The sequence below is a fragment of the Marmota monax genome, unplaced genomic scaffold (genome assembly GCF_021218885.2).
Source record: "Marmota monax isolate L192 unplaced genomic scaffold, Marmota_monax_Labrador192_F-V1.1 WCK01_AAM20220418_F8-fsc00110, whole genome shotgun sequence".
Lineage (NCBI taxonomy): Eukaryota > Metazoa > Chordata > Mammalia > Rodentia > Sciuridae > Marmota > Marmota monax.
Genome location: NW_026694633.1, coordinates 5899361 through 5915554, shown reverse-complemented (window position 1 = coordinate 5915554; position 16194 = coordinate 5899361). Strand labels below are relative to the sequence as shown.

At 34.4% G+C, this 16194-nt stretch overlaps 1 protein-coding gene across 4 annotated transcripts in view; it reads right to left on the bottom strand.

Annotated features, from left to right (window-relative positions):
* The window catches only part of Ect2 (epithelial cell transforming 2), a 79411-nt gene extending 64095 nt beyond the window's left edge, over positions 1-15316 (bottom strand). For 2 of the 4 annotated variants that reach the window (XM_046422971.2, XM_058572279.1), the window contains exons 1-12: positions 15193-15316; positions 12547-12691; positions 11328-11407; positions 11127-11219; positions 8583-8765; positions 7152-7241; positions 6355-6462; positions 5455-5528; positions 3877-4007; positions 3609-3724; positions 3442-3504; positions 1911-2133 (exon numbers count right to left, since the gene is read on the bottom strand). In XM_046422971.2, coding sequence (XP_046278927.1) covers positions 1911-2133; positions 3442-3504; positions 3609-3724; positions 3877-4007; positions 5455-5528; positions 6355-6462; positions 7152-7241; positions 8583-8765; positions 11127-11219; positions 11328-11407; positions 12547-12676 — 1291 coding nt within the window. In that variant the 5' untranslated portion in view covers positions 12677-12691; positions 15193-15316. The remainder of the gene's footprint in view (positions 1-1910; positions 2134-3441; positions 3505-3608; positions 3725-3876; positions 4008-5454; positions 5529-6354; positions 6463-7151; positions 7242-8582; positions 8766-11126; positions 11220-11327; positions 11408-12546; positions 12692-15192) is intronic. The other 2 variants (XM_046422973.2, XM_058572280.1) reach the window with 1 other exon arrangement.
* Positions 15317-16194: the final 878 nt, after the last annotated feature.

The following is a 16194-nucleotide window of genomic DNA, read 5'->3' as shown; positions in this document are numbered from 1 at the left end:
TCCTCAATAGGACCTAGAGAGCTCAGAAAATAATACCAAGACTTAATAAATGGCATGGCATCAAATAAAAAAGCTTCTGCTCAGCAAAGGAAACAATAGCATGGAGAGAGCCTATACAATGTGAGAAAATATTTACCAGCTACTCTTTTGACAGGATTAATACCCAGAGTGTATAAACTCAAGTCTTAACACCAGAAAAACTCAATAAATGAGCAAATGAACTAAACTAATACTTTTTAAAAATATTTTTTAGTTGTTGATAGATCTTTATTTTATTTATTTATATGTGTTGCTGAGAATTGAACCCAGTGCTTCAAACATGCCAGGAAAGTATGCTACCACTGAGCCACAGCCCAAGCCTGATTTTTTTTTTTTTTTTAAATTGGGATTGAACTCAAGGGTACTGCCACTGAGCTAAACTCCCAGTCTTTTTTATTTTTTGAGACAGGGTCTCACTAAATTGCCAAGGATGGCCTTGAATTTACAATCCTTCTGCCTCGGCCTCCCAAATTTCTGGGATTACAATGTCCAGCTCTAAACAGATATTTTTGAAAAGAAGAAATGCAAATGGCCATATGAAACATCATTTAACATCAGGGAAATACAAAACATCTCTAACAATCAGGGAAATACAAATCAAAACTACACTGAGATTTCATCTCACTCCTATTTGAATGGCAGTTAGCAAAAATAAAAAATAACAATAAATATTGTGGAGAATGTAGGGGAAAAGGACACTTGTATATACTATTGGTGGGTAAATAATACAATCACTATGAAAATCAATGTAGAAATTCCTCAAAAGACTAGAAATGGAACTACCTTATGACTCAGCTATACCATTCTTTGGCATTATTCCAAAAAAATTAAAAAACATAGTATAGCAATACAAGCATACCCATGTTTACAGCATCACTATTCACAATAGCCAAGTTATGGAACCAGCCTAGGTATCTGTCAGCACATAAATGGATAAAGAAAATCTGGTATATAAATACAATGGAGTTTTATTCATAAATTAAGAAGAACAAAATTATGTCACAAGAAAATGAATGTAACTTGAGAGCATTATATTACGTGAAATAAACCAAACTCAGAAAATCAGGATTGTATGTTTTTCTCTCACATGGGGAAGGTAGAGAGAAAAAAGGAAAAAAAGCAGGGAGAATCTCACGAAAATAGGAGAGAGACCAGTAGAGCAGAAAAGGAGGATGAAAGGAGGGAGCAGAGGAGGTAAAAGGGAATTGACCAAAATTATGTTATGTGAACGTACAAATATGTAACAACGAATCCCACTATTCTATATAATGCACCAATAAAAAAAAAAATTCTTTAAATAAAAGAATTTGCTTTTTAAATAACTCTGTTACTCATTAGTAGTGGCAAATTACTTAATTTCTCTGTACCTCAGTTTAATCATCTGTAAAATAGGAATAATAAAAACCTATTATAAATACAGAAAATGCATAAGGCACTTGGCATGCAATACGCACTTATCCACTAGAAGAACTATCATGCTTACCTTTTCATTTGTCTTTTCTCAACTATAACAAAGGTAGTTAAAGACAAAGTCTTTTGTATTCACTGCCATCGGAATTTATAGTCTTAACAATTATTTCACTTCCCTAAATTTTAAAGATCATTTTTTTAAAATGTGAATTACTGCTGAGCATGGTGGTGCATGCCTGTAATCCTAGCATCTCGGGAAGCTAAAGCAGGAGGATCTCTAGTTCAAAGCCAGCCTCAGCAAAAAGTAAGGCACTAAGCCACTCAAGAGACCCTGTGTCTAAATAAAATACAAAATGGGGCTATGGATGTGGCTCAGTGGTTGAGTGCCCCAGAGTTCAACCCCCAATACCCAAAATAGATAGATAGATAGATAGATAGATGATAGATAAAATGTGAATTACCTCCATAATTAATGCTAGACTCTGGTGTGTTGGAGATATCTAGGAGTGACCCTATAGAAAGGGAATGTTCAGCTGACGGACGCTTTCGGGGAGGAAAAGGTGACATGTCTGTCTCTCTTGAAAGCTGAGCAAGTGTCTCTTTTAAACGACGTCTTTTGCGATTACTGTTTGGGGTACTTAGAGAAAGCAGTGACACTGATTTCTTGAGTTCAGGAGTATTGGCCTGAAATCAAAAGCACAAAAGTTCCACTTCACTTCCATGGTTCTTTTACTGAGACAGGAACAAGAGAAGAATGTATTTATGAGTGACAAAATCTGGATTTTACACAATTTTGTAATCCTACACTCTACTAGACAATTTAGAAGCTACATAAAACATAATGGTCAAGAAAGCATAGTAATTGTCTAACCCTGGAACCTCATTTTTTTTCTTCATAGCACTATAACCATTATACACTCATCTGTTAGCCTGTTTACCATCTACTCCTCCATTAGGCCATAAACTCCACAGGGGCAGAGACCATTCATATTCTGTCCATTGTAACCCAAACATTAAGCACTGTGCCTAGACATAGTACTTTTCAATATTTGCTGAATAACACTTGATTTTAAGAGCTCTCTATTTAAATCTAAAGCATACTTTTTAAACTTTATGTTATAAACTTAACAGTGAGAACAAGAGAGTCTAAAGAGCAAAATATGGTATCAATTTAGATTTTATAGAGAAATAAAAATCCATATCTCATCTTCAATATTTTGCTCAAAATTATTAAATTCTAAACTGAAGAAAATCTTCTCTTGAAGTCTGCTATTGTTTTGGTGAATGATATTAATGTTCATCAAGATCCAATACAAAGGGTGGGTTTTCCTTGTCTACATACTACTATTAAAGTCACCTTTTTAACTGACATTGCTTCCCTTAATAATCTTTAGTGACTCCTAGCCCTTATGAATAAAATCAACTCCTTAACATATTCAAAACTTCTTGACTCTGGCTATTAAGTTTTATCTGTTGGCCTTCTTTCCCATATTCTTTTTTTAAACTACTTGCTATTTTAATATACTCTCAAGATTTCAGACTCTCTACCTCCCACATGCACTTGAATGTCCTTATCTGTTAGCCTCTACATATATTTGCCCTTTTCAATCCTGAGTCTCGGAGTAAGGCTCCCTAGAATACATTATGCAATTGTAGCACACATCATTCTAGGCTGTAATTGTGTACAAATATATCTTTTCATTAAGGTTCTAAGTTTCTAAACACAGGAATGTTACTATTCATAATGGTAACACAGAATGACATATATTCAATTAAAATAATACGCATTACATTGAATACTTTCACTTAAATCTTTATAGGCTAAGAATACTGCTTTATACACAATTGTTTATTTTGAAATTCATACACATCATAAGATATGATATACGTGCTAATTATATCATGCTCTCTAAACCTTCTGCATAGAAAAGTATTATTTTTATACAGTCAAGTCCACAGAACAAGTACCAAAGGGAAAAAAAAAAAACATACCTTTTCATACAAATACATAGTTTCTCCAGCACGAGCATCCATTTGAATGCTTCCCCAGAACCACTAGATGACAGAAAAAATATTTTAATTTATAAACCTTAACAAAGAAGCTATTACTGTTGTTTAAAAAAAGAAAGAAAGAAAAAATTCATTCCAGAATTACTTGCCTCTTGCTTGACAACGTAAAGTTTCTTTGAAGGTTCAAATGGAAGTTCTTTTACTGTATTCTCTTCAACTATTAGGTGAGTGCATCTTTCATCTCCAACCGCTAAATAGCTACCTCCTAAAAAGGAATGCATAAAAGCATAAATAAGCCAAACTACTTATCTGCGACCCTAAATCTTTAAAAGAAAGTGATTAAATCTTTAAAAGGAAGTAATTAAGCAGGCCTAGAGAATAAAATACACATCATTTTTAAATTATGCTAAATTTTACCTTGCATTTCTGTCATTTCTTCCATATTGGTTTTCTCTTCATCTGAGAATCCCAGGAAACTCAAAATGCAATCTTGAAATGGAGGAACTTTAAATTCATTTCTAAAGTCATCAACTGCTGCACAGAAATCTCTAAAAAACAAAATATACTCTTTTAAAATCAGTTTAACTTCAGTTCCATTAGTTAGACGAATCAATCTACAAATCCGCAGTAATTCTCAAGATCTTAGCATAATGTATTTACTGAAAATATTTTATATCTTAGCCAGGCTTGATGGTGCATGCCTGTAATCCCAGAGACTTGGGAAGTTGAAGCAGGAAGATCACAAGTTCGAGGCCAGCATCAGCAAGCTGGAGGACAGCCTGTATAACATAGTAAACGGTGTATCAAAAGGAAAATAGAGGGCTAGGGATATAGCTCAGTTGGTAGAGTGCTTGCCTTGCATGCACAAGGCCCTGGGTTCAATCCCCAGCACCACAAAAAAAAAAAAAAAAGAGAGAGAGAGAAAGTGATAAAGCACCCCTAGGTACAATCCCAATACTATTAAAACAAACAAACAAAATTGTAATATCTAAACATTTTATAACTTATCTTGAAATGTTCACAAAACTTCAGTTTAAAAAAATTTGGGGCCTGGGATTATGGCTCAGCGGTAGAGCTGAGGGTTCAATCCTTAGCACCACATAAAAATAAATAAAAAATAAAATATACATATAAAAAAAAGAATATACTTTTTAAAAAATAATAATAAATAAATAAATAAATTTAAAAGTGGGTGCTAAGGATGCAGCTCAGTGGTAGTGTGTGTGCTTAGCATGCAAGAGACCCTGGTTCAATCTACAGCACCGGGAAGGGCAGGCAGATCGTGTGTCCTGGAGTCACTCTGGAAGTAAATTCTGACAAAATGTCACCATATGTAGCTTTCACAAGAACAATCAAATCCTTACTGTGTAAATACAGTGTTTTTTGTGAGTTTCCCCCGCCACCAGTACTAGGAACGGAACCCAGGTGCATTTTACCACTGAGCTACAACCCTAACTCTTTTTATTTTTGAGACAGTGTCATGCTAAATTGCAGAGGCTTAACACAACCTTGTGATATTCCTGCCTCAGCCTCCCAAATTGTTGAATTACAGGCATGCACCATCATACCTGACTGTATTTGAACTTTTGAGTTCTCTAATTTCATGAAATTAGTGATAAATTGCTACAGCAATGAAATTATAAGATTAGAAACCTTAGCACAACAAAGCAATGAATCATAAGCATCAATTAAAATGTAACCATACAAGCATAAAATATAACAATCAAAATACAGAGATGCATTGAGCTATTATCTAGTAATTTTAGAATGTTTATAATTAAAATTATTTCACAAAGTAAAACCCAAAGATACTACAGATATCTTTCAATTTGTAATTTTTTTATAACCTCGAGTTTTTCTGCTATGCTACCAAAAGACAGAATTCATCTTTTCTATACTATCTATGAATTTAGGGGTTTCTTTTGGCACATAGATTTATCTTTAAAAACATATGGTGAATTCACAAAATGAACTACAGAATTTCTAAACACTTACTGCTCATTCCGCCTTTCCCATGCTTTGTAAATCCAATCTGGCTTCATAATTGGAGTACCCAAACTAACAGCAACCTAAAAATATTAACATTAATTACAATGAATTTTTGTCTAAATTACATTTAAAAAATTATATATATTTTAGCATAATTTTAGATTAGCATCATCTACTCTGTAGCAAACTATAAAGAAAAATGAACAAAAAAACTATCACTCAATCATACAACTTAAGTTAAAAACTTTAAAACAAGTTCCACAGTGTTCACACTCATTCCTTATTTGATTTACTTAGATACTGGGGACTGCATCCAGTGCACTCTGTCACTTGCTGTAGGTCTCACTAAGTTGCTAAAGATGGCCTCCAACTTGTGATCCTCCTGCCTCAGCCTCCCAAGTTGCTGGAATTATAGGCCTGTGCCACTTTATGCAAAATAAATTTCTATTTATCTTCTCTGTTCTTTATATTCACTACAATGGAAATATTGACCAAGAGAAGACTAAAGAAAAATCATAGAACCCTTTTATAAAACAGAGCAGAGCTCTGTTCTTATAAAATAAAAATAAAGAGTAAATTATCTGCTCTCACAGTTCTTGACCCCTCATCATCAATGATCACAGGAACCTTTGCTGATACTATTCATCTGCCTACAACATTATCCATCTACCTAACTTTGCAATCCTACTCATTTTTCAAAACCTAACTCCAATTTCATTGCCTTCTTAAAATATATGGAACCAAACATCTATGATTTATAACTTTTATTAAATATACTCACAGTAAAAACTGAATTTCTAATCCTCAATAAATTATGCAAGGAATAAATAGGGGAAAAGTGCTATTTTTAAACCCATCCCACAATAATTCTCTATTAAAATACACAAAAATACCAAGCATACATACCCTGAATTTTTCTCCTTCTGTACAATTTGCCACCAAATGTGTGACTTTTGAATTAAAGTCTTTTCGAATAACTCCACCCATATGATGAACCAATGTCACCAATCTGACCTCAAAAAAAAAATTAAGTATACTATAATTAATTTGAACAAATTTTTAAACTATTTAAAATTCACCTAGCATTTACTACCTTCTACTTATGAGGTAATACAAGATTTTAATAAAGATATGTCAAAAAAGGATTAAAAAATTAGTTTGCCTACTACACAGGCAAAATCATACAGACATAATATAGACCATGCAAAAATGAGAAGCTTTCAAATATATATTGTTATTTTTTCCTAAATCACCCAGATTATATCACACCAAGATTCTTCCCACAAAATTACAGAATTACTCATTAGCTCCAACATTCGTAATTTTGAGAACCAAAGAAAAAAGTTTCTATGACTTCTGTAGGGCAGTAAGAATACTTACATAATGAAAAACTAAATGTATAAACAAAAACTTCATGTAAACATTGTAGCTGATATGATACTTAACAAGATAATTAAACAGATCAGGTCATTATGAAAATTTTTTGTTAGTTCACATGCCAGTCATTCTAGATAAAATATTCATTTCTTTGCAAGGCTATTTAAGAATTTGTATCATCACAAAATTTAAAGTCCAATTTAGTCACATATTTTCTCCGTCAATATTTTTAAAATCAAATCATGATACCAAAAAGAAGAAAAAAGCCAAGTTGATTTGGATGGGAAAAACATTTCTTTGAATAGAATTTGTTTTATAATACTTACTAGTTCCTCTTTCTTCCTGAATCCAGTAAAACATAACACTAGATTCATCATACTTGTGCAATACAGTGGGCGACAGGAAAATGGCAAAGGCTGAAGGATACAATAGTTTTAAATTTGTGAGCTTTCTTTTTAGTAGAAAGTAGAAGACATCTTTCTCAAGCTAGAGGTATTTCCCCTCCTGTCAATCAACTTTCTAGCCCAAAGATTTACTGGTATTTTTCATTATGCCACAAAAAAAGGGCAAACATCCAGACTATAAGTTCCACAATAAAAAATTTTCCCATAATTCTCAAATCACATTTGATAGACATATATATGTATGCATGTATATATGTAATATCTGAATACACTTTACAATTAGCAAATTAAACAAAGAAAATATTTATAATTAAAATTGTTAACCAAAGTGTACTCTGACATATATGAAATACATGTACTACTCATTCATACACTATTGTAAGTGCTTCCAATAAATGTTACAAAACAGGTCAAAGGCATTGTATAATAAACAGTGTATAAATGTAGCACATACTTAAATCAAATATGATTTCAATTTTTAAGTTAAAAATGGAGATATTTAGTAAATATTTTATTCAATGGTTATATACATATATACCAGAAAGGCATAGAATGATTAAAAAACACTATACTTGAGTCCCACCATTATTCAAGAATTCAAGGTGACCAGGTGCTCATTACTAGCATCTATAACAATAGAAGCAAAATGACCAAAGCAATTTTCAGTGATAAGGCAAGTTTAAGAAAGGCAAAAGTGGCTAGGCGCTATGGAACACCCTATTCCAAAGTCTTGGGAGGCTGACATGAGGTCACAAATTTGAGGACAGCCTCAGCAACTTAGAGAGACACTGTCTCAAAACAAAAACTAAAAGGACTGGGGATGTAGCTTCGTGGTAGAGCACCCCTGGGGTTAGTCCCCAGTACCACCAAAATAAAAGAAAGTCAAAAACAACAAAACCAATTAGGGACAAAATATACTATACCTCTTAAGCAAAAAGCTAAAATAATTTCCCTAATTTTAAATCATGCAGTAACTGATAAAAATTAAAATGTGATATCTGTTCTGTATGGAGGAAAATAAAAGTTTATGTACATGTATACATTTCTGTAACCCAACTTTAAGCAAATTATTTCTTCCTAGACATTGTAGGAAGTAAGATTGTATGTTTATATATACACACAATTGACACTGTTTAACTCTCAAAGATCTTTGATGCTCACTACTAAAATGTATAATAAGAAAGAAATACATTAGATTGGTCACTATTAATATTGTATACTCTTAATAATTAACAGGAATTCTCTATATGAATTTCCAAAGAATTCATTAATAACATTCCACTACTGTCATGTATGTAAGAAATTTAAAAAAAATTAACTTTGAAAAGTCATAACAAACATATTGTTTCTTACCTCTCCTTTTTGTGCAGAGTTTAATACAACTGGTGGTCCAATAATTCTACAATCAGCCTTGTATAAATCATTAAACACAGAATTCTGGAAGTCCATGAGTACGAATACATTCTCGAATTCTGGGGAATCCAAACTTTCAAATTCTTCCAATGAGTCCATCTTTATATACGGTACTTTAATTTCCTGATTTTCACATGATTATTAGAAATAAAAATTATTTATATACCTTATTAATTAATTCATGATCCTATAAGACCTAAAAATCAATTCCCTATCAATATTTTTAACATCTTTATTTTTTAGATTTTTAGAAAACTCATTTAATATCATATAATAATCAACATTACACATAGTAAAAAAAAACACATTTTACTTATGTACATTTGTGTGTGTGTGTGTGTATATATATATGTATATATCCATCTGCATTAAGATCTTAATTTAGGGGCTGGGGATGTGGCTCAAGCGGTAGTGCGCTCGCCTGGCATGCGTGCGGCCCGGGTTCGATCCTCAGCACCATACAAAGATGTTTTGTCCGCCAAGAACTAAAAAATAAATATTAAAAAATTCTCTCTCTCTCTCTCTCTCTCTCTCTCTCTCTCTCTCTTTAAAAAAAAAAGATCTTAATTTATAGTAATTGATTTTTAAAATCCATTATTATAAAGGCATAAACTTCTAATTACTTAGCAGTCATTATAAATCATACAGAATGCACATTAAGTTCCAAAAATTAGATTGATGAGATTTGTTTTAAGTAGACGCACTTTTATTTTTTTGGTATTAGGGATTGAACTCAGGGGCACTCCGCCACTAAGCCATCCCCAGCCTTATTTTGTGTTTTATTTAGAGACAGGGTCTCACTGAGTTGCTTAGTGCCCCTCTCATTCGCTAAGACTGGCTTTGAACTCATGATTCTCCTGCCTCAGCCTCCAGAGCTGCTGGGATTATAGGTGTGCACCACCTCGCCCGGCTTAAGTACATGCCATGTTGATAGTAGGACAAAAAGATCTTCTCCACTATTTCTTTTATCCTGATCAAGAAAATGATTCCATAATACAGTTCTTTCTGCACAAATTAACTATCTTCAGGAAAAAGAGAGAGAGAGAGAGAGAGAGAGAGAGATGTGAGATTTGTAGGCTTTTGCAGGATGGCAAAAATAGGATATAAAAAGATAGTTACAAATCATGACTTATTGTTTATACTATCTCTACAGAATAAGAATTAAAGTATAAAAGAACTTATATAATTCCTGTTAAAAAGAACAGAACCACTTAAAAGAAAATTGTAAATTGATCAACAAATTATTTGATCTTAATTTGGAAGGATGGAATCATGGGTTCAATCATGTATCCATGATGTTTTCATATTGACGTCTTAGATCTTTATATGTTGAAGCCTTAACCAGAATAAATAAAGACCTTCTCCAAATGTGTCTGTTATTTGGAAATAAGAACTTCCAAGAGGAAATTAAGGTTAAATTAGGTCATTTGGGTGGGCCCTAATCCAATCTGGTATCCTTTTAGAAGAGATTTGGACACACAAAATAAACACCGAAGATGCACATATACAGAAAAAAAAGGCTATGTGAGATGCAGCAAAAATGAGGCCATCTACAAGCCAAGAAAGGCTTCAAGGGATACTAAATCAGGTGACACCTTGATCTTGACCTTAAACTTCTAGCCTCCAGAAATGTGAGAAAATAATTTGTTTAAGCTACTCAGGATGTTGTATTTTGTTCTGGTAGCCCTAGCAAATACAGCTGAATTAGAAATTTAGATGTTTCAAATGCAGAGGTAAATTTCTTGGTGAGTATCAATTAATGTGATATATAACTTGGAAATACAAGAATTTAGGCTTTTTTTTTTTCTTTTTTGGAACTAGGGATTGATTCTAGGGGGACTTTACCACTGAGCTACATCCCCAGACATTTTTCTTTTTTATTTTAAGACACAGTCTTCCTAACTTGCTGAGGACAGCTTTGAATTTGCATTCCTCCTACCTCAGCCTCTCAAGTAGATGGGATTACAGGTATGCACCATCACACCCAGCTAAATATAAAATTAATGAGAAAAAAGGTAGAGTTTAATTTTCAGATTTTTGTACATGTTATGTCACTTAAATTTAAATTGAAGCTGGACATCTATAATTCCATGAGATTCAGGGGGCTGAGACAAGAGGATCACAAGTTCAAGGCCAGCCTCAGCAACTCATTGAGATCACAACTTAGCAAGACACTGTGTCAAAATAAAAAGGACTGGGGATGTAGCTTAGTGGTTAAGTGACCCTGGGTTCAATTCCCAGTATCAGAAAAAATACCTATATATTTAAACTTAAGTTTTTATAAACCTAGCATTATTCAAAATAGATGCTAGTTTGGGGTTTCATACACACCCAAATTTTCAGAATAAGTATAAAATAGTTTCTATTTGTCTAGCTTCAGATATATAAAATACACCTTGTGCCTAAACTCCCATCACCATAAAAGTGGAATAATTTTATCAAGGGAAGTGCAACATGCCACATGCAATGAGATGTTTGACCTACCATATTAATAACACTTTTTATTAATTTTTCATCCGACTTTCCAGGACAACTTTCTTTTATCTTTAAAACTGGGACTTCCATTATTTTAATAGTCTGTGGAAAAGAGACTTAAGTGTAAGATTAAGGAAGCTATAAACTACTTATACACTAATGGAAGAAAAACTGCTGTTTAGAAATTTACTATAAATCCAAGTTCCATACCTTTAATGCTTGTATAACTTCTTCTTGTTTTCCAGCTTCTTGAACCATTACCACTCTTGTTTCAATCTGAGGCATTTCTTCTGTTAAAATTTTAATCAGGTATTAACATTACAATCAGCAATTCCTAATCCTTCTTTGGCTATATCTCATATGTGTTCTACTTTTGAAGAGACCATAAAATTCTCTAAAATTAAAATGACTTAATTACTAATTTAGTAGAGGAATATTTGGCCTTATGGTTTCTTTGGAAAAAGAAAAAATTACCAGGCCAGGGGCACATGTCTCATGTCTACAATCCCAACTACTCAAGAGGCTGAGACAGGAAATCAAAAGTTTGAGGCCAGGGCTATGTGCAGTGGTACACACCCGTAATCCCAGTGACTAAGAAGGCTGAGGCAGGAGGATCACAAGTTCAAGGCTAGCCTCAGTAATTTATCAAGGCTCTCCCTCAAAATTTAAAAAAATTTTTTTTTTTTTTTAAATTTAAGGGCTCTGTGGTGAAATAACCCTGGGTTCAATCCCCAGTACCAAAAAAGAAAAAAAAAGTTCAAGGCCTGAGCAACCTAGTGAGAGACTCTTTCTCAAAATTAAAAATGAAAAGGAATTGCCAGGTGCAGAGGTACACAACTATAATCCCAGCAACTCAGGAGCCTGAGACAATAAGATCATAAATTCGAAGACCCTAACAACATAGTGAGACCTTGTCTCAAAATTTAAAATATAAAATAAAAGAACTGGGGATAAAGGTCAGTGGTAAAGCACCCCTGGGTTCAATCCCCAGTACCAAAATAAATAAAGAGGGCTGGAGATATGACACAGAAGAGCATTTGTCTCACATATGTGAGGCCCTGGATTCAATCCCCAGTACCGCAAAAAAAAAAAAAAAAAAAAAAAAAGTGAGAAAAAATGTACCATAGCAGGGGATACAAACATACCCATTCTTCTTAACCAAAGAAAGCACTCACTATCTTTCATAGCCTTCTCCTTCAATAGTTCAAAAACAGAATCAATATAAAGATGCCTCCTCCTTTTTAAAGTTAGGAAGCATTAACCTAAACAATAAGCAGAAAATCTAGTGTAAAGGGATTCTGTCATATTCATGATTCAATACCTGGGCTCTAGCACAACAGTTGCTATTACAGCTATTTCATAAGAAAATTGCTAATGAGGTTAGCATTAAAATAGCTATTCAGTGTCTTAAAACAGATAATAGATTTACCTTCAATACAGGAAGTAGATTCAATAAATAAGTTTTCCTTGGAACTTTCAGTAACCTTAGAATCAAAAATGGAAGAGTCTGCCAAGCTAGTCCTCTCAGTAGTAGATGTTAATATACTAAGGTCAGCCATTGTTTGTACTATCGACTGAAAAAAACAAAATTTAAATAAAAACATGAAACAAATACGATCACTAGGCAAAAACAAGCATCAGAGGTTCTACTTTCACACCTAGAATTTATAAAAAGTATTACTATCCACTTTTCTTAATACTTACAAAAAGTAACTCTACTTTCTGAGCTTGTTTCCTCTTCTATAAAATAAGATACTAATACCTGACTAAAAGAAATACAGTAAAATATTTAAAATGTATCAAAAGCACAGAACATTACCAGACATAAGAAACACAAAAGGTAGTCATAAATATTATTGTATCTCCCTCAATACCTCTACCCTCAATCATTTCACTTTCTATGTTTATTTATAAAACCATCATAACACTCATCACCATCAATAATCCTTGCAGAAAATGTGGGATCCATCATTACTTTCCTCTACCTCATTTTTATTCCCCAAATTCCTGTCAATCCCACCTCAAGTATATCTCACCTCTCTTCTCTATGCACAATGACACAATAGTTACTTGGTATAATACAACAACTCCAAATAACTTTATCAATCTCTTCAGAAATCATTCCTCACATGGTCTTCAGGGGTATATCACTTTCTTGTTCAACAACTTCCATAAGCACTCCTCCCTATATGACCAAGTCCAAATTCACCATCAAGTATTCCATTTAGTTCCCTTCTACCCATTCAGACTCATCACCTATAAATGAAATTTCTCAGCACTTTTCAAACCCAAATCACAATGTACTTCACAACTATTTATATTTAATAGTGCTTAACTCTCCACATAGAGTGGCTTCCAACTGTCAACCACCACTTGACTCACCCTTTATGTATCTCTCAGAACCTCTCAGGTATATTTAGACTGATTCCTTATCAGTATTTTCATATTACTTTTCAAACTTATTCAAATGCATAGGTTAGTGTTAATATAACTCTGAACTATGGAAAAAAAAAAAACTTTCATTTTCTTTTTTTCTTCTTCCTTCCAGGATAAAAGAGTTAAAAAGTTGTGCAAATGAGGAATAAAGAAAACAGTTTGACAGGTTTTCATCAGTTCAAACTAGAGGTTTTGCATAAGTTGATTTTCTTGAAGTAAATTTCTAAAATATTAAACAAATAAAAAAGAGAAAGTTCCACCTTCATCTGGAGATACATGTCTGATCTCCATTACTCTTCCCTACTTCTTTAAATTAATATACAAATACCTTGCTCCAGATTCTTAGCAAAGAAATGGTTTAAACTGTATGTTTTGGGAAAATGGTAAAGTTAGCAGTGGCATCAAGTCTGGATGGAACACTAGGTAGTAGGAAATGTGCTTAGTAATAAAAGAACCCTGGCACAGTTGTGAGATTGTATACTTCAATGTCAGGCAATTCAGCTTCCTGTCCCAGCTCTGCAGGTTAAGAATCAGTTTCTATTTGGGTCAAGCAGAGTTGGTAATACAACTGTAATCCAGTTGTGATAAAAAGTAAATAAATAATTTCTTAAAATAAGTGACAAATAATTATTAATCCTCAGTGGTAGAGCACTTAATGAGCATGGACAAGGCCTTGGGTTTGATCCCCAGTACCACAATAAATAAATAAGCACAATAGAATCAGTGTTCCTATAACCTATGAACAGCCTCTGGAGGAGTTTCTGACTAAATATACTACAACCAATGGGCACTTGTAAACAAATACTCACATTAGGTTTCCTTTTACTCAAATTTCTTTTTTGTTTGTTTGTTGGGGGCTTTTTGTTGTTTGTTTGTTGGGTTTTTGTTTGTTTGTTTGGTTGGTTGATTGGTTTTGGCAATCATCTTGCAGAGTGAAGGGCCAAAACACAATACTGGATATGATGGTGGTATTATTAATAAAACTGTGATTGACAAAATTTAAAGCTTTATATGCAGCATTGTACTAAACTTAAACCTTTTGCTTGTTCTTATTTAAAAACTGAGACGATCCGAGGAGACAGATATTATTATTATCCCCATTTTATGAATAAAGAAAGTAAAACTGCGATTCAAAGCCCAAGCTGATTCTAGAAGCTGTGCTTTTAATCACTAAACCATATACATCTGTGGCTAGGAAGAGGGGATGTTGACCATACATTTTCATGTAGAAAACTAAAAATTAAACTTCCTGCAAAGACGAAGCCAAGAATCCCAAATGAAACCACTAAGTTCTCTGAGATAAGCCCCTAAAAGCTGCAGCGGCCCGCCCCAGAGCTGCAGAGTTCGCGGCTAGCCAAAATCCCTTTCCCAATTCCCTTCCTTCACCACATTCTTCCGGAAGAGATGCAACTGGGTGAGTGGTGAAGATGCCCAGCAATCTCGGGAACCAGGCTGCACTCTGCTTCACCACCGGCTGTGGGTGGGGGTGGAGGAGTTCCCAGAATCGGGAAGCCTGAGCCAGGGTGCTCCGGAATTCGCGGTCACCGGGACAGGGATGCTGACCGCAGGCAAAGGAGTCCACGGCCCCGGGTGACGTGGATTACTCTCACCTCCCTCACCCACACCACGGAGTCCTCACCACTCAAACAAAAGTCCCGTGAGATCCACCTCTTCAAGCGCTGATTCCTCTCACCGACTCCGACATTCCCTGCCGGTGGCTGCCACCTCCAATTCAAAAAAACGAGCCGTTCTCTCTAAGAGCCATGCCGATTGGCGCGTGATGTCAACCTCCTTCTCATAGGCTGGAGCCTCCAAAGGTGCGGTGATTGGCCGCTCTTCAATGCCCGCCTCCCTGCAGGAGACCATTGATTGGTTGTGCGTGAGTTTCAAATAAGCCCAACGGCTTGGGCTTTGGGACGTCAGGAATTTGTACAGAAGTGCCCGGATGTGACCAGGAGGTGGCGGTGGTGGCTTCTTGTCGCCTCTGGGAGTAGCAGGTGTTTCTGTGACTACCGCTTGTTTACTCAGTAAACATTCCGTTTCCTGAGGAACAGCTAGGTAAATTCTCTCCACCATCGTCCCCAACATTTTTAAAAAAAAAACAGAAAAAAGCGGCATCAAATCTTTTAAATTATCGGATTTTCTTAAAAACATAAACTTGCATTGGAACAAATTAAAAACATGCACGAGGTTCTAGAATCCTTAAAAGTAAATTGCTCCCTCTCCCACCGTGAGAATATTAGTTCCTTTAAAGTCTAGCCAAGAGTTTTATCAAGTTTTTCCCTGTGATTTCTATTGCTGTTATGAAAACAAGTTTTTATATTTTTTTAATTATGAGACACAATCTGCCAAGAAGAATACAGAGAGGGTGAGGTGGCGCAAGCCTGTAATCCCTGCTACTCCAGCTTCTAAGGCAGTAGGCTCTTAATTCCAGGCCAGCCTGGGCAATTTAAGGAGATGTATATATTTCCACTGATGATTTAAATAAAGAAAAACGGGGGAACTCATTACTAGAATCCTAAATCCCAACTTAAAAAAAAAAAAACTTGCACTTTGGAACAACAACAACAACAAAAATCTCAAACAGGTTGTAAGAATTTTAACTTTTTCCTAATTTTGTCAGGCAACCTTAAGAGTGTCT